Source organism: Lipomyces chichibuensis (assembly GCF_038497645.1).
Source record: "Lipomyces chichibuensis strain CBS 12929 unplaced genomic scaffold V1513scaffold_73, whole genome shotgun sequence".
Taxonomy (NCBI): Eukaryota; Fungi; Ascomycota; class Lipomycetes; order Lipomycetales; family Lipomycetaceae; genus Lipomyces; species Lipomyces chichibuensis.
The window spans coordinates 9,220-30,567 of NW_027117525.1; the positions used below are offsets into that span (position 1 = coordinate 9,220).

The 21,348-nt window shown below is 46.7% G+C and overlaps 8 protein-coding genes across 8 annotated transcripts; 4 read left to right on the top strand and 4 right to left on the bottom strand.

The window, feature by feature from the left end:
• Nucleotides 1-1,618: 1,618 nt before the first annotated feature.
• Nucleotides 1,619-2,845, bottom strand: V1513DRAFT_386103 (uncharacterized protein; the record flags this gene model as incomplete). Its single annotated transcript, XM_066895233.1, has 3 exons — nucleotides 1,619-1,831; nucleotides 1,885-2,482; nucleotides 2,535-2,845. The coding sequence occupies 3 exons, from the start codon at nucleotides 2,843-2,845 to the stop codon at nucleotides 1,619-1,621; spliced, it is 1,122 nt and encodes a 373-aa protein (XP_066750587.1).
• Nucleotides 2,846-3,879: 1,034 nt separating this feature from the next.
• Nucleotides 3,880-4,215, bottom strand: V1513DRAFT_428178 (uncharacterized protein; the record flags this gene model as incomplete). The annotated part of the gene is made up of 2 exons (XM_066896263.1): nucleotides 3,880-4,128; nucleotides 4,204-4,215. 2 exons carry the CDS (start codon nucleotides 4,213-4,215, stop codon nucleotides 3,880-3,882), a joined length of 261 nt encoding a protein of 86 aa, XP_066750588.1.
• A 2,322-nt stretch (nucleotides 4,216-6,537) lies between these two features.
• V1513DRAFT_454381 (uncharacterized protein) lies at nucleotides 6,538-7,643 on the bottom strand. The gene has a single exon (XM_066899378.1). It carries the CDS (start codon nucleotides 7,369-7,371, stop codon nucleotides 6,745-6,747), a length of 627 nt encoding a protein of 208 aa, XP_066750589.1. The 5' UTR covers nucleotides 7,372-7,643; the 3' UTR covers nucleotides 6,538-6,744.
• A 758-nt stretch (nucleotides 7,644-8,401) lies between these two features.
• On the top strand, nucleotides 8,402-10,744 carry V1513DRAFT_303361 (major facilitator superfamily domain-containing protein). The gene is made up of 4 exons (XM_066894632.1): nucleotides 8,402-9,062; nucleotides 9,116-9,383; nucleotides 9,438-9,883; nucleotides 9,936-10,744. Exons 1-4 carry the CDS (start codon nucleotides 8,821-8,823, stop codon nucleotides 10,642-10,644), a joined length of 1,665 nt encoding a protein of 554 aa, XP_066750590.1. The 5' UTR covers nucleotides 8,402-8,820; the 3' UTR covers nucleotides 10,645-10,744.
• A 2,287-nt stretch (nucleotides 10,745-13,031) lies between these two features.
• Nucleotides 13,032-15,123, top strand: V1513DRAFT_303683 (permease for cytosine/purines, uracil, thiamine, allantoin-domain-containing protein). The gene is made up of 3 exons (XM_066894633.1): nucleotides 13,032-13,424; nucleotides 13,482-13,826; nucleotides 13,880-15,123. Exons 1-3 carry the CDS (start codon nucleotides 13,262-13,264, stop codon nucleotides 15,067-15,069), a joined length of 1,698 nt encoding a protein of 565 aa, XP_066750591.1. The 5' UTR covers nucleotides 13,032-13,261; the 3' UTR covers nucleotides 15,070-15,123.
• Nucleotides 15,124-15,589: 466 nt separating this feature from the next.
• V1513DRAFT_303725 (uncharacterized protein) lies at nucleotides 15,590-16,691 on the bottom strand. Its single transcript, XM_066894634.1, has one exon. The coding sequence runs from the start codon at nucleotides 16,494-16,496 to the stop codon at nucleotides 16,047-16,049; it is 450 nt and encodes a 149-aa protein (XP_066750592.1). The 5' UTR covers nucleotides 16,497-16,691; the 3' UTR covers nucleotides 15,590-16,046.
• A 730-nt stretch (nucleotides 16,692-17,421) lies between these two features.
• Nucleotides 17,422-19,360, top strand: V1513DRAFT_454394 (Glucanosyltransferase-domain-containing protein). The gene is made up of 4 exons (XM_066899379.1): nucleotides 17,422-17,564; nucleotides 17,649-17,690; nucleotides 17,808-17,899; nucleotides 17,967-19,360. Exons 1-4 carry the CDS (start codon nucleotides 17,477-17,479, stop codon nucleotides 19,125-19,127), a joined length of 1,383 nt encoding a protein of 460 aa, XP_066750593.1. The 5' UTR covers nucleotides 17,422-17,476; the 3' UTR covers nucleotides 19,128-19,360.
• A 139-nt stretch (nucleotides 19,361-19,499) lies between these two features.
• V1513DRAFT_481721 (P-loop containing nucleoside triphosphate hydrolase protein) lies at nucleotides 19,500-21,306 on the top strand. The gene is made up of 8 exons (XM_066900366.1): nucleotides 19,500-19,640; nucleotides 19,702-19,709; nucleotides 19,764-19,832; nucleotides 19,880-20,129; nucleotides 20,179-20,259; nucleotides 20,314-20,345; nucleotides 20,393-20,798; nucleotides 20,847-21,306. Exons 1-8 carry the CDS (start codon nucleotides 19,582-19,584, stop codon nucleotides 21,175-21,177), a joined length of 1,236 nt encoding a protein of 411 aa, XP_066750594.1. The 5' UTR covers nucleotides 19,500-19,581; the 3' UTR covers nucleotides 21,178-21,306.
• The last annotated feature ends 42 nt before the right edge of the window (nucleotides 21,307-21,348 follow it).

Below are 21,348 nucleotides of genomic sequence, written 5' to 3' on the forward strand. Positions count from 1 at the left end.
AAACCGTTAAATGTGGTGACGTATTATATTTTTATATGTTGCCGGTTACAATGGCGGCGGGACATGCGTCTGTAGATTCCTGTTTCGATTGCCGCCTTCGGAGAGTGGAACTGCTTACAAATTTTCCTGATTCGTCAACCCGACGAAAAGCCGCCTCAGCCCCACCGCCCATCTCCGTGAAATGTTCCGGGCCGTGCCGGGTCCGTTCCCCATTTGGTGAAGTTTGTGAAACGTTTTTCAAGATACGACTTAAGTGACTTAAGTTTCACTTGTATTAGACGGCCACCAAACCCCTTATTTTGAACATTAGGAACAAAATGTCGAGATCTGGTGGTCCCGCCCTGCATGCCACCTGGCAAGACCAGATGGCAAGGAGACAAGCCTCAGCGCACAGCTACCCTCCCCGAAAGGCGAATAGCTGTGCTCGCATGTGTATAGATCTCCTAATGAGAATCTATACAAGAATCTAAAGAAAGGAACATCCATTTGGACAAGGGCGTAGGGAAATCCTCCGGGAACAAACAAAAACCCAGTGGGAAAACAAAGAATCCCAGAGGTAAAAACCTAACACTGTTCCTTATGAGCCTGCACTCGCTCCCCTCTTGCCGCCTTGTCGACAAGGCGTCGCTGGAACCGTTAGCGGGACCAGGTGGCTTAATTCTCGCCATCTTGGACTGTACCTGTTCCAGGCGAGTAGCGCGCTCGCATGTATCTAAAGAGGATCTCTGCTTGTCATGAGCTCCCCTCTTGCGCGCTGTGTAAACGCGTCGCCGGAACCGGTAGTGGACCAAGTGGCTTGGTTCTCGCCAGCTTGTGCTTACTCCGGTTCCAGCCTACCCTCTTGCCCACTGTCGAAACGCGTCGCCGGAACTGGATCCGACCAAAAATTGTTTTGGTCATCGCCGTAACGCCTCATTATTGGACCCAGTCCTGCGACGCGCTTGCCCGTCATTGTCTATTGCCTTCGGAAAGTTAGCCATATGACCAGATTGTACGCATTGTAAAACTACTCATGTGCGTTTAAAGAGGATCTCAACCTGTCACAGACTCCCCTCCCGCCTTGTAGAACGCGTGATTTGTTTTATTGGAGATTGGCAGACCGTGCGCGCGTGTCTCGTTTAATGGGGCACAACTGCATCGATAGTACATCACATGCCCACCAATCTCGCTAGATGTAACTTACGGTAACACCAAACCCCTCGCCTTACTCAGATTTATCGATAGCTTTCAATTCAGCTCTGCTTCGTCCCAACATGTCCACTGTCATGCCCCTGGCCAGAGTCACCACCTGAGCCGCCTCTTACTTCTCGTTGACAGTGCCGTTGTCCAGTGGTATTTTGGACTTTTTGAAAAGTTTCAGTGGCATTTTGGACTTCTACCCTTTTTCGATAATCTAAGACTATCATCAACTTATATACAGGTTTCTTTACTATAGGACCTCCGGGGACATAAGAACGATTATTATGAGGACTGGCTTGCTTTCAATCTTTCGTCTGCAAGAGTTTCTTCTAAACTAGGCAAAAGTTAGGACGCCATGGATTCATTCATCGCCCGGTCATCGAGAGACGGCATGGCGATATTTTATTAATAATTTATACAGATCGAGCTGCGAGGCGATTCAATCCTCACCTATGAAGTGGTTGAAACGCGACACCGCAGTATCATGAGTACCATATGCCAACATATTGCGAACAAAATTGATTCCAAGCTGTACGGATTCATCTTGGATGTCTCGAATTGCCTCTTCGTTCTGCGGGAACACATCTCCAATAGTGAGACCGATGTCTAGATTGTCGCCTTGTATTACCATCTGGCCATTTTGCACTACGTGCTATTGTTGAGCTGGTCAGTACAAATTTTCGATGCGATAAACTTGCTACTCACATATTTCCCAGTGTTATCGACGGTGCCGGTGTTTTGATCTCGTTTGAATACCTCAATGACGGCCGTGTCCAGCATTCCGAACCACGTATGCCCTCTGTAACGATATGGTCCAAGAGGATTAGTTTGCCCTATCTGGTTCATTGCCTCGACAAGCGCAGGACGCTCATTGATCGAATATGCGTCTGTGTTGCTGGGAGATACGAATTTTGGAGACTCCTTGTTATATAAGAGGATAGCAGTGCGGCAGTGAAACTCGTTCATCCACAGCATGATATCGGCTTTGAGCTGCGTATACCCTTCTGAGACTCCTACCTCCATGATGATGGTCAGTACCGTGCGCCCGTCATAACAGTATTTGAATCCGGCATCAGGAGTTTTTGTCGACCGTCTACCTTGCTCATCTACCGAGTCGTAAGTAGATTCTCCGACGGCAACGATGCGATCAAAGAGCTCTTGTTTGCGATGCTGTACAAGTACGTTGTATACGGCAATGTCGATGGCCCGTTGTAAGTTGGCAGCTGAAGAACCATGCAGCGCTGTTGGGGCCGTGTAAATAGTCACCCTGGAGTCAGTGGCAGAGTATTCAACAAGTGGATATCTATTGTTGATTAGTCATACCCACAACGACTGTATGATCTTTGCTCATATACTTTTCGTCGCCATAGAGTGCAAGTGCTTGCTCTTCCACGGCTTGGAAGGATTTGTACGAAAGGCGAATATCTAGTCTTTTTTCGGGTTCGTTCGCCGTTATGAAATCCAGTGCGCGCTGATAAAACAGTAGTTCATTATCGCTTTTAGTCATTGCCGACGTAATGGATCTTGGCACCGCAAGAGGAGCAGGTACCACACTTGTCTGTGGCCGTGACTGTGTCTGTCCTTTATATTCTTTCTTTGCAGATTTTCCGGTCACTACTGAGATATTCGCTGGCGCACGTGCCAATGAAGATCGCTTCTGTGACATTCCTAGCGCGTGGTCTGCCTCCATCCTCGCCGTAGTAGAGACTCATTTTGGGTGCTGTTAACAAAACTTTTCAAGCCAGATTAGTATTATGTGGTGGGAAACAGCGCCGTGTTTGGTGAGTGAAGCAAGTCATTGCGGTTCAGGCAGCAAGCAAATCTCGAGGATTGGTTTTCATAATGACCAGCAAGCAGTCGAAATGCGTCAGCCGACATAGCAAAACCATACCATAGAAACAGCGTGATTTTAGATGCAAGGGCTACAGATTATTAAAGTCATCATCCGAAGTTGACTGTTCGTGAACGCAGATCCTCGATATTTAGCCCTTACCCGATGTTGCTAAACGTCAGGGACCGTGCGGCAAGGATAAACTATTATGACCCTAACCGTGACATAAATGCATTCACATGTTTGGTTCAAGTTATATTACGACCAGAAAAGTTCTTAAACAGTTCAGCATGCTGCATGGCGATCCAGAAACAAAAAAAATTAGGGCTGCTGTTGCGAGTATTGGCAGTAATCCGCATTATTAAAACTCAAATGTGGGTCTATTATTTAACATCATAGCAAGAAATCAAACCGAACGCAGGAATAATTCAGGAAAAAGAAGAAATAGCGACACGCAAAGCAAAAATAATTGCAACTGCCAACGTTCAACATCCCTGACTCGCGCCGACTGTGACCTCAATACCAATTATCCGAACTATCATAGGAATTCTTTAGCAATGTTAAGAGCCTCAAAGTTTCCCCGTTCATTCGGTGCCTCCGCAGTCCTAACAAATCCCTCTCACTGCTGAAGAGTCACTCACAAACAACTTTAGATGCTGGCAGCGGTAAGAAATCTCGAGCAGCTCTTGCCATTTGGGGGTACTCGCCTTTATGGCGTTCCACCACTCAAAGAGTCGTTAGCATTAGTATTTGCGAGGCTAATGATACCCGGCATCAAAATACCGATCAATACAGAAATGTGCTTTTAGACTGGTTGTGGATCTTTTGCAAAAGCCGTAACTCGCGGTAATTGTGACTGCGGCTCTCCCTCAGGGGGATATTGGCAATGCAGGAAGGTTCTCAACTCGTAAACAAGAAAATCGAGAATCGCGAGACCGAGAGCGTGAGCGCGTCTCGGCGTTGAACGACGGGAATTCGAGCTCCGCTTCTGGCTGGAGCAGAGTGGCCAGCAGAGGCTTCGAGACCGCCGGATCGGTCGATGCTTTGTCGAATGGATCAAACACGTCCAAAAATTCACTCATTACAATTATCCGATTTGGCGCAATCAGGTTGCAATTCTGAATATTAAAGCAATCAAAGAGTCCATGGAAAAGGATGTCAGTTTGCGGTCGGTGCGGCCGCACTTTGCGTACCAAAATCCTCATGCTGCCACCCACGTTGCAGGGACGGCTTACTTATTTTGACACTAACTCGTCATTGCAATACTGGATTGTCATTCTAACTCTGAACATGCAAGCTGAATATCAATGATGGATATGTCTATAGCCAGAGCGTGCACTAGGACGCACAGATATATCCGTCAGGGTCAGACATCTTACCTCGTGGTGGTGACTAAAACAAATTGATGAAGAACCAACGCTAAGTCGCTGAACCCTAACCTTGTCGGATGGCCGCCTTCGCCTACGGAAAGATTCGGCGGATAAGAACCAGCAAGCCAAGTTAACCAAACAATAGCAGCAAGAACTAACAATGAGGCAAGCTTCATGGCGACTATCACATATACCATCAGAGCCCTCATTCACGAAACTCTGTCCAGGAGCCCTGAAAGGAAAGATCTGAATTCCTTCCTAAACCCTAAGAGGGACAGGCATGTTGAGATAGCTGATAAAATCAATAAAAAGGCAGCAAAATCGCTGAAACGAAAGGGTATAACTTTAACCGTCGTAATTTCCTTGATACACAGACTCTCTGCTTAAAGTATTTTAATGGTTTACGTGCACTTAGCGTAATGAACTCGACGATCTCAGAAATGCATCATTATTCCATACATTGTTAGCAAGATGCTTTGTTTCAAATTCCAAGTTCATTCCCTGAGTCCTAGATAAATAACCTTTGCCATTTTAAACCTTCAGAAATAAGTTAGGCTGTGATTTAACTAGTCGAAAAATAATAACTTTGTTGCTCGCATTCATATCTCATCGGCAAGATAACTTCACCGGGGGTCACAGCTCTCTTGACTGGCCCTTCGAAAAATCATCTCATAATTCAAATAGCAAAGCTACTAGAACTGCATACCCAGATGACACTTCAGCCTATCCAATTTTCGATGCCAAATCTGAGCAAAAATTTATTGCATGGATTCGAAAATGCCATCAAAGCAACATAATGTTTAGCAGCGAAAGAGTTCTTTGATTGCTACGATGAACTTCACATAGGCTTTTCAGCATGCGGATCCGTTAAATGGATGGCCTTCGGCGCACTGACCCTACTTTGAGACAAAGACCGCCCACATCGGATGATAAGCAGCCTCACCGTAGGCAAGGCTCCCTATCGATAACAAAAGGATATGCGGCTCTAATTCGATGACTAGTTTTTCCGGCCATTCCCGGGACAAGTTATCGGACAGATAGGCGAGTCCTCTGTCTTCTATTGCTAGAAAGCAATAGAGAGCTATACGCAGCGCTCCTCAAAAGTCACAGAAGCCTGGCTTATCGCTGACAGCAGCGACCCGTAGATATAGGACACGGCAGCAAAGCACCCGGAGAAAAAAGTTTTTGAACAAGATTGATGGTACTATATAGTATGTACTAGTACATATATCGCTTAATCTCAACGGTGATGAATCTAACTATATCTCGGAAGCGATAAGACTCTTGACACGGGCAACATGAGACGGCGTTCGTTATGTGCGTGTGCGCAATAACAGTTCGTCAGAGAAGCAACTAATGAAAAGACAGCTGACAACTGTACGGCCAAGGGCTCAATCGTTTTACTACATATTACAATGTCGGCTTCCTAGTTGCGTCGTATTTAGCAATGCTGATGATGTCCTGGTTGCGGCCATCAATCGTAGTTCCCGCTGGAAACGTGGTGGAGCGTGTTCGTCATGCTCATCCCTGTCGCACAGGATGCCAAGAAGGTGAGTTGTAACTTCGCGAGCTCTCTTCCAAATTCTAATGTAATTGCAAATTTACGCCCCTTCGTTTCCTTGCTGGTGTAGGCGAGTCTATTTGCTTCCCAGGCTTTGCCAGAACAATAGGTCTCATAGGTAGGTTTAGCGACTTGGCGGTGGCTCTTTATTATTGATGTTGCTGTCTACCTTTCTGTTGCTTTCTTTGGTTTCTGGGCACTATCGGATTATCATACTACGACTCGCGCACTCTGGCTTAACGAGCAGGCACGGACGCTTGGAGTTGCAAAAGCATGGAAGCCATCGGCGTTCCGGCGCCACGGAAACTGACAGACAAGAGCACGATCAAAATGTGGTGGCAGTTCAAGCCATGGGCTTACATGTTCCCGTACATTTTATCTGGCTTAATCGCCACAGTCAACTACATAGACTATGGTCTGGCAAACCGAACTTTTCCAAGAAGACGCCGAAATGCGAGGTTTACAGCCATGTCTTGGCAACGCGATCTTGTTTGCAATGGGTGCCTGAGTGCCATTATTTATTTATTCGACACCAAATGCGCCGCGTTTCCCCATCGAATACTGGTCACCATGGCATTTTCAATCGGGGCCTTGCCGCGCTGGATATTGTACATTATTACCAAGCTGAAATATCAAGCCGCGTGGAATGACTGTAAATACGTACTGGCGTATAGCACGTATTGTTGAGGAGATCTGATGGAGAAGCGCCGCAGACAAGTGCTACCAGAATCAGAGCAAATGAAATCTAGCCTCTGAATGAGAAGTTAATTAATGTAATAGTCGCTACGTATTACGATATCTATCTATAGCAGAGACTTTTGCAAATAGCATTCTGCACTTTCAACAACTGCCGCTCCTACTATTTTAAATCCCATACCCATGTATAGTTTTAATGCCGTCTCGTTCTTCGGATTCGACGTAAGACAAAGTACACCTGTATAGTCACCGTCCATTTCCTTCATTTCCTCGTCAGCAAATTTCTCCGCGACACGCAACAATTCGACTCCGATCTTTCTCCGGCGGTAGTTCTCGTGCACAAAAAATGAGTTTAGTACAAAAACCCTCATACTTTCCGGCTCTTTGTCGCCGGCAATGACAGTTTCCTCTACTTCCAAGTCTGTTGCAACCTCAGCAGGCAAAAAGGGACCCCTCACCACCACCATCCCGATCCAATTTTCTGTATCCGGTCTCTCGCCTTCCAAATCAAATTTGCTTGACATAACGGCAATAAAAGTGGTAGACATTGGGTTCTGTAGTCGATCGTACCATTTTTGGTCTGGAAAGTCAACTTCAGCTTCGTATCGTGAAGAAAAGCTCTCGGCTGCGGTTTTGAGAGCGTGCAGACGTAATGTGCGATAATTATCCTTCACAGCGCGGAGCTGCTTAAACTCAGGAAATGTGCGAGGAAGAGGTCTAATTGATACCGACATTGTAAATGAACAAGCTACGTGGACCTAACAATAAACAGGGGAGAGGCCGCTTTAAGTCCTTACACTGGTCGATCTGGGTGCGTCATTATTGTCAGGGTTTAAAGACCAAATAAGTCACAAAATTAGTCACAAAATTAGTCACCCAAAACATGGTAATCAAAAGTATATAATAAAGCCCAAGTACTGTCGCTTCTCACAGAGTTCCACGAACTGTTATTCTATCGACTGATTTTATGTGGCCTTCTATAACAATTCTGTTCGTTTGCCGGTCATGGAAGTCATTGAAGTGAGAGTCCTTAGGTTTTCACCCGGAACTTCAACTTAGTTTGAATATCGCGTTGGTGCCCGCCAAGCCCTAAGGCGATACCATCCCTTCTTGCTATCAAAATGAAGACTAGGCACCAACGCTTGTTGGGACACTTTGCTCCTATGAAGCGATGTCGCGACGTGACTGTCTCCCAGTTTCACGAATATTGATCGTACGATTGTGTTTAAGTGTAGAAAGCATACCTTATCGGCACAAACCTTTTTCGAAACCGCAGGATAACGCGCTCCGAGCCTACTTACAGCTATCGACCCGGTTTAGGTCAATGATGTACCGCAGCTTTTAGTGGTGGGCACAGACCACGCCTGTATTTTTGAATCGACTTGTTCCCCATGTATTCTCTGCGGGATTGCTCGAGAATTACATTTGTATGCTCGAGAATTACTGCAATGTAATGGTGGATAAGGGAAGACGGTGGGAAGCAAGCACAGGTAGGCAAGGAATGGGCTGGCGGGCGCTTTGATCACTCTCGGAAGATCCAGTCGGTTTGGCCGAATAACGATTGTGCTAGATTGAGGCGCTACTTTATTTCCACAAAGATTGAGCCGTGCGTGAACTTTGCAAGCACAGCCTCTTTGTTTGTTTCCCCATATCTGCGATAAGGAGGTGCCTATCCACTCTGAATTTTCTGCAAGCTGCGAATGATTTACGGTTATGGGACTGTTCTATAGCAGTTCTCGATCTCAATCTCAATCAGATAGAGTTGAAGGTATTCGCGATGATTAAGAAAAGGAACAAATCTTTATCGTTTATGTCTGGAGCGGCTAGTAATTCAGCCCTGTGCCAAGGCCATCGCTTGGGCTAGTCACAGGCTGCTAGCGCTTCGCTATGCCTTAAAGTGTTATCGGACTTATTGACCGACGGCGCAGAAGTATCTTGCTGCGTGCGGTTCCTCATACATACCTGTGAATACAGGTTGCCGGCGTTTTCTCCTTCTGTTCTGGCTCAATTTCATATTTTAATCGCAAGATGATAAGCGTCTTGGCAGAGTAGGCACTCAGTGTGCCATCTCTATCTGGCCGGCTATCGTGTTTGACATAAATGCTCGCTCTGCTGCTGCACTGGTGGTCGCCTTTGGTGTGTGATCCTATCAAACCACTTTTTGTATTGGTTTATTCCTTACGATGACTTTGCCTGAGAAGCTCAATAAATGGGTCGGTTACAATCGCGAGCACGAGGCTGTGCGATTTGCAGAGTTATCGTCTATCTCGCCTGAGGATCGGCTGGTTCGCTTTGCCGACTTTATCGACACTGACGCGGATTTCAAACCTACAAAGATTGGAAATTTCTTTGGGCAGTTTTGGGATACGTTCAGGAAGCCACCGAAAGAGAGAAAATATGTGCAGAAGCTGGATTTGTGTATCTTGTAAATTGTTCTTACCTATTATGATTCCAATGCGTGTCTAATCAATATCTTAGAATTTACTCAATCTTGTCCTTCCTCGTGAAGACCCTGGACAACTCGAATGTGAGCAACGCATATGTGTCCGGCATGAAAGAAGACCTGCATCTTTATGGCCAGGAGCGTAACTTGTTTACAACATTCTTCAGTATCGGCTCTATCATAGGCGCCGTTCCGTCTCAGGTGATTTTGAACAGGGTCCGTCCGTCGATTTGGATTCCGTCCTGTGAAGTTTCGTGGTCTATTATGGTGATGATTATAGCGTCGACAAAAGGCGCCAAATTGGTATGGAGTCTTGTTCGTGTACTTCGGTCAGGTGACTAATAAAAATGTAAACAGATCTATGTTATGCGGTTTCTTATGGGAATTACAGAATCTGTTGCCTATCCCGGATTTGCATTGGTCTTGGGGTCGTGGTATCGTCCGGATGAGTTGGCCAAGCGTATGACAATCTACGATGCGGCCTGGGCGATTGCGAACATGTTCTCCGGTTATATCCAGGCCGGCGTTTACACGTCCATGAACGGCCTTGGTGGCCTTGCTGGATGGCGATGGTTGTTTATTATTGACGGGATCATTGGTCTACCAGTTGCTCTTTTGGGATACTTCGCGATTCCCGACTTTCCTATTAATAGCAGAGCCAAGTGGATGAGCCAGGCCCAGAAGGACTATAGTGTTATTCGAATGCAGGAGATCGGACGGAAACCACCTCGCAAGCTTACGCTCAAACGTCTGGGCCAGATGATGACCCAATGGCGACCATATGGCTTCATGTGGCCATACATGTACGTGCAGGTCTTCAATGTCGTCATCTAACAAGAACTAACGTATAATCAGTCTCTTCAGCATCTGCGATACGTCTTCATATTGGAATTTATGGCTGAAATCTCTAGGCATTTATTCTGTGCCGCAGATCAACTTGATTCCAACAGGTGGCTACGCGTGCGGTCTTGTGTCCGGATACTTGATTGCAAATATGTCCGATCGCGCGGGCAAACGATTTCCATTCTTGATGCTTGCAATCTTTTTCAATTTTCTTGGTAATCTCCTGCTTGCGATCTGGAAGATTCCGTTCGGCGTGAAGATGTTTGCATTTTTCCTTCCAGAAATCGGATACCCTCTCTGGGGTTTGATGCTGACTTGGTCAGCCGAAACTTTCCAGGACGACACCGAACTGCGCGGCTTAGTTGTCGCGATGGGCAACACACTGTCAAGCGCCATGGGCGCATGGTTCCCTCTCGTCGTGTTTCCGACACCACAGGCGCCCCAATACAAGCTTGGTTATAAGCTTGTGACGGGATTAACGGTGCTAGAAGCGATGGGTGTCATATTTTTCTTGATCATGAGCAAGCGGGAGTTGAAGACCCGTGGAAAGAAGTTGAATAAGTTTGGATTGGCCGTCGATATTGAGGATCATAGTGACAATGGCACAGACAAGCTTAGTCTTGAGATGGGCGACGAAGAAGTTGGAAAAGTTGATTATCATGCGAAAAGTGGTGCGGTTGAAATTACAACGACGGATGTTATTGTTGCTGAGAAAATTTAATATGTGTGGTTGATTAGAAATTGTCATGAGTTTCGAAATAGATAGCTAAGATATATAGAGACGAAGTTTGTGTTTGAAGTTTGCCCTTGACGTGTTTTTAGTATCATTGGCGGAACTTCTTGTGCTGGGGCGCTGCATATCCATACTCTGGCCAGTTCATGAAGTACCATCAAGTGAGCTCTTGCAGCAGGCAGTATCGTCAAAAAGCCTCAATCACCAATACAGGATTAATTTTCTTTTTTTCAACCCACCTTCGTACTTTTATAGGCATGAAATTAAGTCTTTTATGCCAAAGCCAAGATAAGATACCCGTTGAACCGGAGCTTAGTCTGTGCACTTGCCTATGGCGCCGTTGCCACTTCCAAGCCGCGGCGCGTCGCCCGCCTTCCCGATGCCCTATCGATAGCTTACTCGGTACACCCACACGACCAGCGAGCAATGATTGTATCGAAAATGATAGGGCTATCAATGCTGTGAAATCCGCCGGCAACAATAGACCCACGTCTCCATTTACAGCATACAATATATTGCTCGGAAGTGTCATGTGTGTCGGCAGTACTTCGATTTCTTTCTCCGCAGTGGACGTGTATCAGGACTATTGGTTGTGCAGGTAAAGTTACGGACAGTTAGAGTTTCTGTTGTTCATATCGAGTTTCTACACGTCAGGAAGACTGAGTCGCGATATTTATCCTGTCAACGATCTATCGAATGCAGACCTCGCCGATATGCGGGGAAAGAGCGTGACATCTCAAACAATTCCCGGAGCACGAGAATTATCAACTAGATATTATTTACAGTACCTGTCGGGTAAATCGATGGCTCTACCAAGACCGGCTCCACGCTACCAACCAATAGAGCGCGGCGCACTTTCGGCGGTGAGTAACATGACCTTGCACTCGCAGCAGCTTCTGCGACAAATGTTTTTGTCGTGCCAGTGTTAGTATTGGCGCTGAGATTTGTGATATCCGTAGCGAGGCAAATTCTATTTAGTATCGCAAAGATCGTGCTTTGGTGATGCTGCGTGAGTCTTTGCAATCACGAATACGAATGTCAAAGCTATTCCTTAAATGGAAAAATGCTGTGGTTAAAACTTTAAACAGCGTAAGTGTAAACTGTCCCGCCTTTAAACAATTCGCAAATGCCCGAAGTCTTGAGCAGTGCAGTTAGAATCATGTTTAGATACAAGACTTCCCTTGTTGAGCATTTGACATTTAACAACACGCTCTTTGGCTTGTCAGCACGTGGATGACCATGCAGCGAAACCTTAGCTTATCGCCGTCCTACGACAATATCGGCAATAAGGTCTCGGACGATATACCAACAATAAGAGACCAGCCAGTTCAGACCAATCGCCGGGGTGTGTAGCCCGCATGAATTCCTGCATATTACTCAACCAGATAAAATGGCACTGGCTCTAAGTTAAAAAAATTCATTGCGGAATGTGTGGGAGTTTTCGTGATGTATTGGACCTATGCAGAGTATCGGGTAAGACCTAGCTAAGTTCTGTTCAGTAGTATGAGAGGAGTGATTGTGATTCATCAAGTCGGTTAGGACTTCATGAAACGTGGACCGGGATAGGGTACGTTATCAGGTACCGCGAGCGGAGAGGTACTCTTTCTGGCAGTACAACTTAAGCAATTACTCCGTCTTGGAGTCATGCAAGTCATCTAATAGGCGATTAAAAATAAAAAAATATAACAGTAGCGGCTAAACTTTTCATATCCGATTACGTCTCGGCTTCCCTACGGACTCTCTCAGTAGCTTTCCAAGTGGCTCACCATCAATTTCCATGCACAGAAGTCGCAGCAGTCAACCATAATTTAAATTTAGCTTATGCTGCCCATAAAACGACAGAGACCACTGAGACACATTATGAATTTGTATTATGTAGGAGCTGGAACGGACCTTGGTAAAAATATTGTAAATTTGCTAGACGAGAGTCGAAAATTGCGAGTTGACCATGAGCGATAAGCATTTAGAGTTTAGCAGTGGGTGGGTCTGCGCTACTCTCCTGGCAGTTCTCTACAAGCTTGGCCAGTTAAGGCTATTGAGACTCTGTGCACAGCAGTTCAAGACGATATTTTTGGCTATCAGCAATTCAGCATACAACGAGTTAGAATTCGATTGACTTGCTTTTCTAGGTTATCGCGTTTTTAGGTAGAGCATCACGGCCGGGCCGAAGCCATCATGTGACAAAAACCCTCATTGTAGTGATCTTTCCAACACAAGTTTTAAGGTTAGGAGTCCGAAAATCCTTAGATACCGATACGGTATTTGAGTGCGAAAGGTACGTTAAATGTATGGCCCTTGGCAGAAACTACCAATCTTTGTTCTTGATGGTGACTGTGGTACGCCATGGGGTACGGTGGACACGATACCCCGAATACTGCCCAGGTGTGGCTTCCGCCTCCGATAAGCCTGTCTATCTCCTTGGCGCAATCATCGTGGAATCAGAACCAGCGCCGTCCGGCGTACGGAGGTTAGAAGCATCTGCCCGAGCTAGCCAATCTGACTAGTTACAAATACTCGAACATCTCCTCTTGTGAACTGTTGGTCTGCCGTGTTCCCCTGGATCCAGCTCAATCATCAGTTTAAGCAACATTCTCGAATTGCCATCATGGCTATGGATGATATCCAGAAGACTGCCTACGTGAACAGCAGTGAGGAGTCTACTGATGCTCTACCTGTTGCGACTGAGGCAGTTCCAACAACTACATGGGGCAAGTTCCTCAAGAAAATTGAACTCGATTCCAGCAATTCGGGCCGATTGAGTAACGAAGGTTTGTGCTGACGTATTACTCTATATCGATTAGTGTATTGATTGTAATCTTTGATAGATTTGGACCCTGTCCCTTGGGAAAGACGAACTTGGCGATGGTACAATTTGGCACTCTACTGGATTTCAGATGCATTTTCCCCTAGTGGTTGGCGCGCTGCAGCGTCTTTGATGCAGATCGGTCTCTCTTGGCGTTGGTCGCTCTTTAACCTTGCTCTTGCCAACATCTTGATTGCTATCATCATCACGTTCAATGCTCATCCTGGTGCACGCTACCACGTTTGCTTTCCCGTCTTCTCGCGTGTGCCATTTGGTTTCTACTTTTCTTACGTCATGGTCTTTATGCGTATGATCACGGGTATTTTCTGGTACGGTATCCAGACCTACACTGGAGCCGAGTGTGTTCGTATGTATTGTTTTCTTATTCACCTTCCGTAAGTAGGCATCTAATAAATCTAGGGTCGTTGCTGTTCGCCATTTGGCCGTCTTTCCGCAATTATCCTAATTCTCTTCCAAAGTCTGCCAATATTGAAACCAACTTCATGATCAGCTGGTTCGTCTATTTCATGTTATGCGTTCCCGTCCACCTTATCCGTGTCGAAAACACTCGATGGTACTTTCTGTTCAAGTGCTGCCTTACCCCCATATGCGGTTTCGCTATTATGGGTTGGACCGTGCAAGCAGCGAAATCGCTCCCTGGTCCCTCTCTTTTCGCAGAAGGAAATGCTATCCACGGAACGCAGTTCACCTGGGCTTTTATGTCGGCTTTATACTCTAATATGGGTGGTGGCTCTACTTATGCTACTAACGCGTCTGATTACTCTCGTTACACTCGCCGGGAGAACTCTATTCTATTCCAGCTCTTTGCTCTTCCCTTCTCAAATATTGTCATGGCCGTTATGGGTGTAGTCGGTGCTGCAGGTACTCGCAAGATATATGGCAAAATTTTGTGGGATCCTTTGTTGTTGATCGATAACTGGACTTCTCCAGGTGGTCGCGCTGCTGCCGCTTTCTGCGCTATCGCGTTTACTGTTGCGCAGGTCGGTCAGAATATTTCCGCGAACTCTATCGCGGCTGCTAATGACCTTAACTGCATTTTCCCTAAGTATATCAACATTAGACGTGGTCAGATCATTGCTGCTTTGCTTGGTGCCTGGGCTCTCACTCCGTGGAATATTCTCACCTCTGCTACGGCTTTCTTGTCGTTCATGTCCGGATACTCCATTTGGCTGTCATCGATTGCTGGTATCCTTTTTTCCGACTACTGGCTTGTTCACAGATTGAAATACGACGTTCGCGAGCTTTATAAGACAGATGGTATTTACCGATACAACAAGTGGGGTGTTAACTGGCGTGCAGTGGTAGCTTTCAATTGTGGCTGGGTTCCTCTTCTTCCCGGTTTCATCCATGCAGTTAACCCAAAAATTAACGTGATTATCGGCATGCAGCGACTTTACTACTTGGGTTTCTTCTATGGCTTCTTCTGTGCCGCTTTGGTTTACTGGACATTGTGCTATTTCTTCCCGCAGCAGGAAACTTATGTAGAGGCGGTATTGCCTCCCGGAAACCCCTTGGATGAGGAACAGGGTATTGATAGCGTTGAAATTGATATCGTTGGAACTGATTACGACGTGGAGAAAAAGGATTAAAGATTGGATATTTTGGAATATATATATATATAGATTGGAGTTCTTTGAGGTTTGTCTATAATTGATTTGTATTTGTTCAATTAGTTTTAAGGTTTGTCACCAATTAATTACACTGCAATCTGATTTATTATGCGAAAAGTGGTGCGCTTGAGATCACAACGAAGAATGTTACTTACGTGTTGTCGATCAGAAATTGTCATGAATTTCGAAGTAGCCAGCCAAGATATATACACGAAGTTTATATTTGAAGTTTGCCCCTGACGTGTTTTTAGTATCATTGGCGAATAACCTCGGATTACTTCTTCTGCTGGGGCACTGCATATCCATACTTCTGGCCGGCTCATGTAGTATCCTCTGATTATCGAGAAGAAGTATCTTACCTCTGACGACGACGAGTACGAAAGGTGACCGTGAGGCTTATGGTATCGTTGAGGTGATCGATGGAGACGCGCCGCAGAAAACCAGTCAGAAAGTCTAGTCTCTGGATGAGAAATTAATAATATTTTAGTAGTCGCAATTACGGCATTTATCTATAGCAGAGACTTTTGCAAATAATAAAACTTAATGCCGTCTCATTTACGAAACTTGATTTTTCAACAATGTCGGCTTTCCCCAGTTCAAATACCTCACCGTCCGACCTCGTCATAAAATGTTCGTACACCTGGATCCAAGGACATGACCCGAGGGACGCCTGCAAGGCCTTCCACCTCCTCTAGTGACCCGGGCACGCATAGATAAAAGTGGCCTGTAAGCCATTCCATCACCAGCCTGCTGTCATAAAGCAGCTTCTCCGCAAGTCCCTTACATGAAAGCCGTACTTCCCACTGCACCGCAGCCAGCGCTTCTGTGGATGACAATGCTCTCCTGGAAGCACTTTTGTCGAGAGCGGTACTGGAGCTTAAACACCTTTTTATCCGTCTTGTGCCTAGCTGCTCCCGAAGCAAATGCCTTCAGGCCGGATGTCGTAAGGAGTCACCTCATGGCCAGGATTTGTTCAACAACTCTGTCGCCTCCTTCTTGATCGCCCTGGCTCTCAACGCCTTCTTCGATCTAGGGACCCCCTCGCAGACATTCGTTGTATGTCCAACGCGCCGCCCCATCCACTTCTCCAGAACCTTCTTCTCCTCTGCCGTGGGATACAATCTCCTTCGCCACGGGCTTCTTAGCGGACTGGGATAACTTCGGCCTCTTTGCCGATCGTTCCACTTCATTTTCATTCGCCGACCAGTTAAGGTCATCGTGGATCTCAGGGGACAATTGGCCCAACCGTGGGCAATTGTCTCCGACCCCCACTCGCGAGAGAAGAGGAAGGCAACCACAGTTGTTGGCTGACTTGCGCCGAAACGCTGTTCCAGAACAGTAATGGGGACTGTTGTCGTTTTTGTGGAGCCATTATTCTGACACGCGTCTATTTCTTTTACCCCCATTCCACAGGCGAAACTCGCGAGAATATTGACCACATCGTCGACCAGTTCAATTCTCGAACTTCCTCGGACGTTGTCCGCATCGAGCACACCTTACAAAGCAGCACATCGACGTCGCAGAAATTATGGCGCAGGATCTCGAAAACTAGCTGCACATACTCCAAAAATGACGATCCGGAAGTGGAGACCATTGAGCATTGACTTTTCTCGTCACTCAATCAGTTCTCAGCACAACCAAGACGGCTTCAATATGCCACAGCCTCAGCACCATGTGAATGACAATACGCTTAATAAAAAAGTAAATTTGCGATGTTGAGCGGGCTTGGCGTTGCAGTTGCAGCAATTCTGCTGATTCGGGCTTGTCTTTCTTCGTTTCACTTCACCTAATTTGGGATGCAATTTGCGGCCTCCGGTTCGAACGAACATTTAGTCGATGTCCATAGGACCAGTTGTGATTTTGAAGGCTTCAAATCAAAATTGCAGCATGTCACAATAGAGATGAATCATTCTATGCTGCGACGACTATGGGGGGAATCTACGTCCAAAGCCGGTTATATAGGAAAATACTATGGCTATGGCTGCTTGAAATGAGGCCTACAGTGCCTGATCTGGGGATTCTAAGTAGGAAATGAAAGTTGCGCGGCGCAAGAGAGGCGTCCTAACTATGCCCAAAACAGCAGTGCGTGGGTCCTGAAAAGACTTAGGCTTGACCAAAACGGGAACTACCAAAGTCAAATATCATTAGCATTTACGGTTGATCGCACGTGTCTATGCGACGTCGATGCCGTGCCTGTGCCTGCACTGAGTGTCAAACAAGGTTTAGCGTAGAGTTTGTCAATCCACCGCTGTTCGCGCTTTGTCTCGGCCTCGAGCCCAGAGTGTTCAACAAGGCGTGCCAGCCTCCATTTTTTTGACCTTGCTCGTTCCTTCCCTCTTCCCCATAGCCTCCTACGCCTCTCTCTTCTCTCCCTCCACTCCAAGTCATGAAGTTCGAGTCCGTTGTTCTGTCTGCGCTTGCCGCCGCGTCCGTCGCGCTCGCCGACCTTAACCCCATCGTCGTCAAGGGAAACGGTTCGTTCATGTTTGTTTTGACGCACGCGCTGGTTCCCATCGCATTCTCGCTCCGTGCAACTGATGCTAACTGACATGTCGCAGCCTTTTTCGACTCCGTCACCGGAGACCGTTTCTATATCAAGGGTATGTACTTTTGTATTTGCAGATTATTCCTGCCTCCCGCTCCCACTTCCACGCCAGTGTCAGTTGGCTTAGAATTGTGCATTGGCATGCATTCTCTGTATGACTAAAGATCACCAGGTGTTGATTATCAGCCTCCCGATGCTAACGGGGAAACGAGCGATCCTCTAATGGACTATAATGTCTGCAGCCGCGACGTTCCCCATATCAAGGTGTGTTCCTCCTCTGACGATTGCCATACGGCCGGCGTTTGTTTACATTTCTGCTAACCTTTTCCAGGCTCTTGGCATGAACACCATCCGCGTCTACCACGTCAACAACGCGGCCGACCACTCTGCTTGCATGCAATTACTTCAGGATAATGGCATTTACTTATTGCTCGACGTTGCTACAGCCGATCAGGCCATCTCGCGTGACTACCCGATGTATTCTTACAACTATGTTCTACTACAGCATAACTTCGCTACCATTGATGCCTTCTCCAACTACACCAACGTGCTTGGATTTGTTGCTGCCAATGAAGTCGTCAACGCTGTCAACACGACGGACACTGCCACCGTCCTCAAGGCCGTAATCCGGGATATGAAGCAGTACATTTCAGTGCAGTCTCCTCGCACGATTCCTGTCGGATACTGCGCCGCCGATGTCGCCGAGAATAGATATCAGCTTGCTCACTACCTTAACTGCGGTGATGAGAGCGAGCGCGCCGAGTTTTTTGGCCTCAACGACTACTCGTGGTGTGGTGCGTCATCCTACACGGTCTCTGGCTATAACCAGAAAGTGGCCAATTTCAATAATTATTCCATTCCACTTTTTTTCTCCGAGTATGGCTGCAATCTCGTTGAGCCCCGTGAATTCACGGAGGTCCAGGCTATCTATTCCTCGCAAATGATCCCCGTATTCTCAGGTGGATTGGTCTACGAGTACATCCAGGAAGCAAACAACTACGGTCTCGTCGAGGTTTCGAGCGATCTGGAGACCGCCACGCCGCTTACGGATTACTATAATCTGCAGTATCAGTTCAACCAAACCAAGCTTCCGTCCGGTGACGGCGGCTACCACGCAAACAACCCCCCTAGTGAGTGCCCTGCGTACGTTAAGGGTCTTTGGGAGGCCAACGACACTCTACCCTCCATGCCCGCGCAGGCGTCGCAATATCTTACTGCTGGCGCTGGTACTCCGCTTGGTACTGATGGTCCGTCCAACCAGTGGGTACCTAACTCTGTCCTAGGCTCTTCTGGCGCGTCCTCTGCTGCCTCCGCCACTTCCACGGTCTCCTCTGCCGGCTCCGCCTCGTCTTTGTCCAGCAGCTCCGCGGGAAGCTCTACTGCGTCCGCCGCAGCTTCCAAAGGTGCTGCTCTCGCTACCGGCTTAAACTCGTTCGTTGCTCCTGTGCTTGTAGTCGCCTTCTCGTTCGCGTTCGGCCTGGTTGCTTTCTAGGTCGTGTACGAATAATAACTGTGCTTTTTGACCCTTTGTACTTGTATTATTAAGACCCTTTTTGTCCTGTTTGGCAATGTTGCATTGGAAAGATAAAGAAGGCATTGGAAATACCGTTTGTAGTGTTTATGTAATAGAGAGTAAAGTGGAAGGCTCAGTCGGTGTGTTAATTAATGTCCTATGGTATTGATTGTGGATAGGTAATACATATAGTAAATGGTACAAAGTAATGGACATAGTGGATAAGCAAACCAGATACAGAATGCTTTGACATGCCTGCACACCTGTAGATGTAGATGCGTAATCATGCAGCCCTGATGCAAAGTTCGTTCCACGAGAAAATTGTGAGCCGCACGGGTTGAACCCACGAGCTGCAGTCTACCTGAGATAAATTGAAACCACTAGAATTAAAACGAACAAAGGACTACTTGTTATGGACTGTTGAGAAGCTGGGATGGGTCGCGATCCGTTAATTGGACTAGTGGGCAAGCCGTCCAGCGGGAAATCCACCATGTACGTTGCTGCAATGACAATCGAGCAAATTGAAGGCTAATCATTATTCATTATTTTCCAGGCTAAACAGTACGTCGTTGGACGCATCGCTCGAGAAGCCATTTAGTTGATAATAATTTACAGGTCTGACAGATGCCACGGCGAAAACGGGCGCGTTTCCGTTTACCACAATTGATCCGAACAAAGCAACTGGTGCTACGACCTTGACCTTTGTTAAACTGCTTATTAACAACGAATAGGATATCTACAAATTGACTGCGCCTGCGCACGGTTCGGAAAAACGGACTTCTGTCGCCCGAACTATGGGTCATGTAAGAATGGCAAGCGATTTGTTCCCGTGATGCTTCTCGATGTCGCAGGGCTTGTTCCAGGGGCGCATGAAGGACGAGGGCTGGGGAATAAGTTTTTGGACGACCTGCGGCATGCTGATGCCCTGATACATGTTGTCGATGTGTCGGGGTCGACGGATGCGGAGGGCAAAGCTACGAGGTTTGTTCTATGGACAGAATAGTTGTTGCGGCAATGCTGATGGGGGTAGTGGATATGACGCACTGCAGGACGTGGAATGGCTGCGTGGTGAAATTATGCGGTGGATTGAAGGCAATCTCAAAGAGAAATGGTATGCGAAAACTTCTAGCGACAGCGTGTTACTCATAGCTTATGTGTGGTGTAGGGGGTCTATCAAGCGGCGGCATATCTCAACGAGTGCGTATGATTTGTTCGATTCCAGAATTGCATTTAACCGCTCACAGAGTCAACTCCGGTCGACACATTACAAAACCAGTTTTCAGGCTACGGTAGCACAGCTTCAGTCGTACAACGCTGTCTCGACAGAATGAAATTAACTGAACCGCTAGAACAATGGTCCGATGCCACGATCGAAATGGTCGTGTCCGCGTTCGTTGACGAGAAATTTCCCACTATCCTGGCGTTGAATAAGATCGACCATCCAGATGCTGACAGGTGCATTTATCGGATAACGAAGAAGTATCCCGACATGGACAAGATTGTGCTCACCTCCGCGATATCGGAGGTGTTTATACGTAAATTGGTCAAACAGGGGTACGCGTATTACGAAGGTGGGACATTCGTCACAAAATCAGAGGACCCGGAAGATCGGTTTCATCTAAAAGAAATCATAGATGAAAGGCTGCAAATGTATGTATAGCCAAATACGTGACACTACCATTTTCTCACTGTCTGTAGGCGGATAGATGCACTTCGCGACATGTTAGTCTATAGATGGGGTGGCACTGGCGTAATCCAGGCGTTGCAAGCCGCGGCGCACCAGTTACATCTCATCCCGGTATTCTCAGTCCGAAATATCCACACTTTTGCAAACTCATCCACAGACGACGCTGTGTTTAAAGATTGTACTCTAGTCAAACGTGGCACGCAGGTTGGTACTGTTGTGAGAAGGATCATGGGCGACGTCCCCATCGCGTTTGTTGAAGGCATTGGGGGTGTGCGGGTCGCTAAGACTGATACCGTCGATTCAGGAAAAAATGATATCTTGTGTTTTAAGATTCGGCATTGACGCATTGCATATTATGGCATGGAGTTATGAAGCGAATCAAGGATTCTGTTCCGGGAGTTGGACTCTTTAGATCGTATTTATCAATGTAAATATGTGGCAATTTCAAACGAAAGTAATTTTAACAGACAAAATGTACAGTTAGTTCCTTGTATCTCAACCCGCGTAACTCAG

What these genes read in the sequence shown, in the direction of transcription:
- V1513DRAFT_454381 (XM_066899378.1), bottom strand. Translation starts at nt 7,371, where the DNA reads ATGTCGGTATCAATTAGACCTCTTCCTCGCACATTTCCTGAGTTTAAG.
- V1513DRAFT_303361 (XM_066894632.1), top strand. Translation starts at nt 8,821, where the DNA reads ATGACTTTGCCTGAGAAGCTCAATAAATGGGTCGGTTACAATCGCGAG. An exon ending in AAGCTGGATTTGTGTATCTT is followed by an intron (nt 9,063 to 9,115) that starts GTAAATTGTTCT and finishes TCAATATCTTAG; the next exon opens with AATTTACTCAATCTTGTCCT. An exon ending in GGCTTCATGTGGCCATACAT is followed by an intron (nt 9,884 to 9,935) that starts GTACGTGCAGGT and finishes ACGTATAATCAG; the next exon opens with TCTCTTCAGCATCTGCGATA.
- V1513DRAFT_303683 (XM_066894633.1), top strand. Translation starts at nt 13,262, where the DNA reads ATGGCTATGGATGATATCCAGAAGACTGCCTACGTGAACAGCAGTGAG. An exon ending in GGGCCGATTGAGTAACGAAG is followed by an intron (nt 13,425 to 13,481) that starts GTTTGTGCTGAC and finishes AATCTTTGATAG; the next exon opens with ATTTGGACCCTGTCCCTTGG. An exon ending in CACTGGAGCCGAGTGTGTTC is followed by an intron (nt 13,827 to 13,879) that starts GTATGTATTGTT and finishes TAATAAATCTAG; the next exon opens with GGTCGTTGCTGTTCGCCATT.
- V1513DRAFT_303725 (XM_066894634.1), bottom strand. Translation starts at nt 16,496, where the DNA reads ATGGGGGTAAAAGAAATAGACGCGTGTCAGAATAATGGCTCCACAAAA.
- V1513DRAFT_454394 (XM_066899379.1), top strand. Translation starts at nt 17,477, where the DNA reads ATGAAGTTCGAGTCCGTTGTTCTGTCTGCGCTTGCCGCCGCGTCCGTC. An exon ending in AGACCGTTTCTATATCAAGG is followed by an intron (nt 17,691 to 17,807) that starts GTATGTACTTTT and finishes AAAGATCACCAG; the next exon opens with GTGTTGATTATCAGCCTCCC. An exon ending in GCGACGTTCCCCATATCAAG is followed by an intron (nt 17,900 to 17,966) that starts GTGTGTTCCTCC and finishes AACCTTTTCCAG; the next exon opens with GCTCTTGGCATGAACACCAT.
- V1513DRAFT_481721 (XM_066900366.1), top strand. Translation starts at nt 19,582, where the DNA reads ATGGGTCGCGATCCGTTAATTGGACTAGTGGGCAAGCCGTCCAGCGGG. An exon ending in GCGGAGGGCAAAGCTACGAG is followed by an intron (nt 20,130 to 20,178) that starts GTTTGTTCTATG and finishes TGATGGGGGTAG; the next exon opens with TGGATATGACGCACTGCAGG. An exon ending in GGCAATCTCAAAGAGAAATG is followed by an intron (nt 20,260 to 20,313) that starts GTATGCGAAAAC and finishes TGTGTGGTGTAG; the next exon opens with GGGGTCTATCAAGCGGCGGC.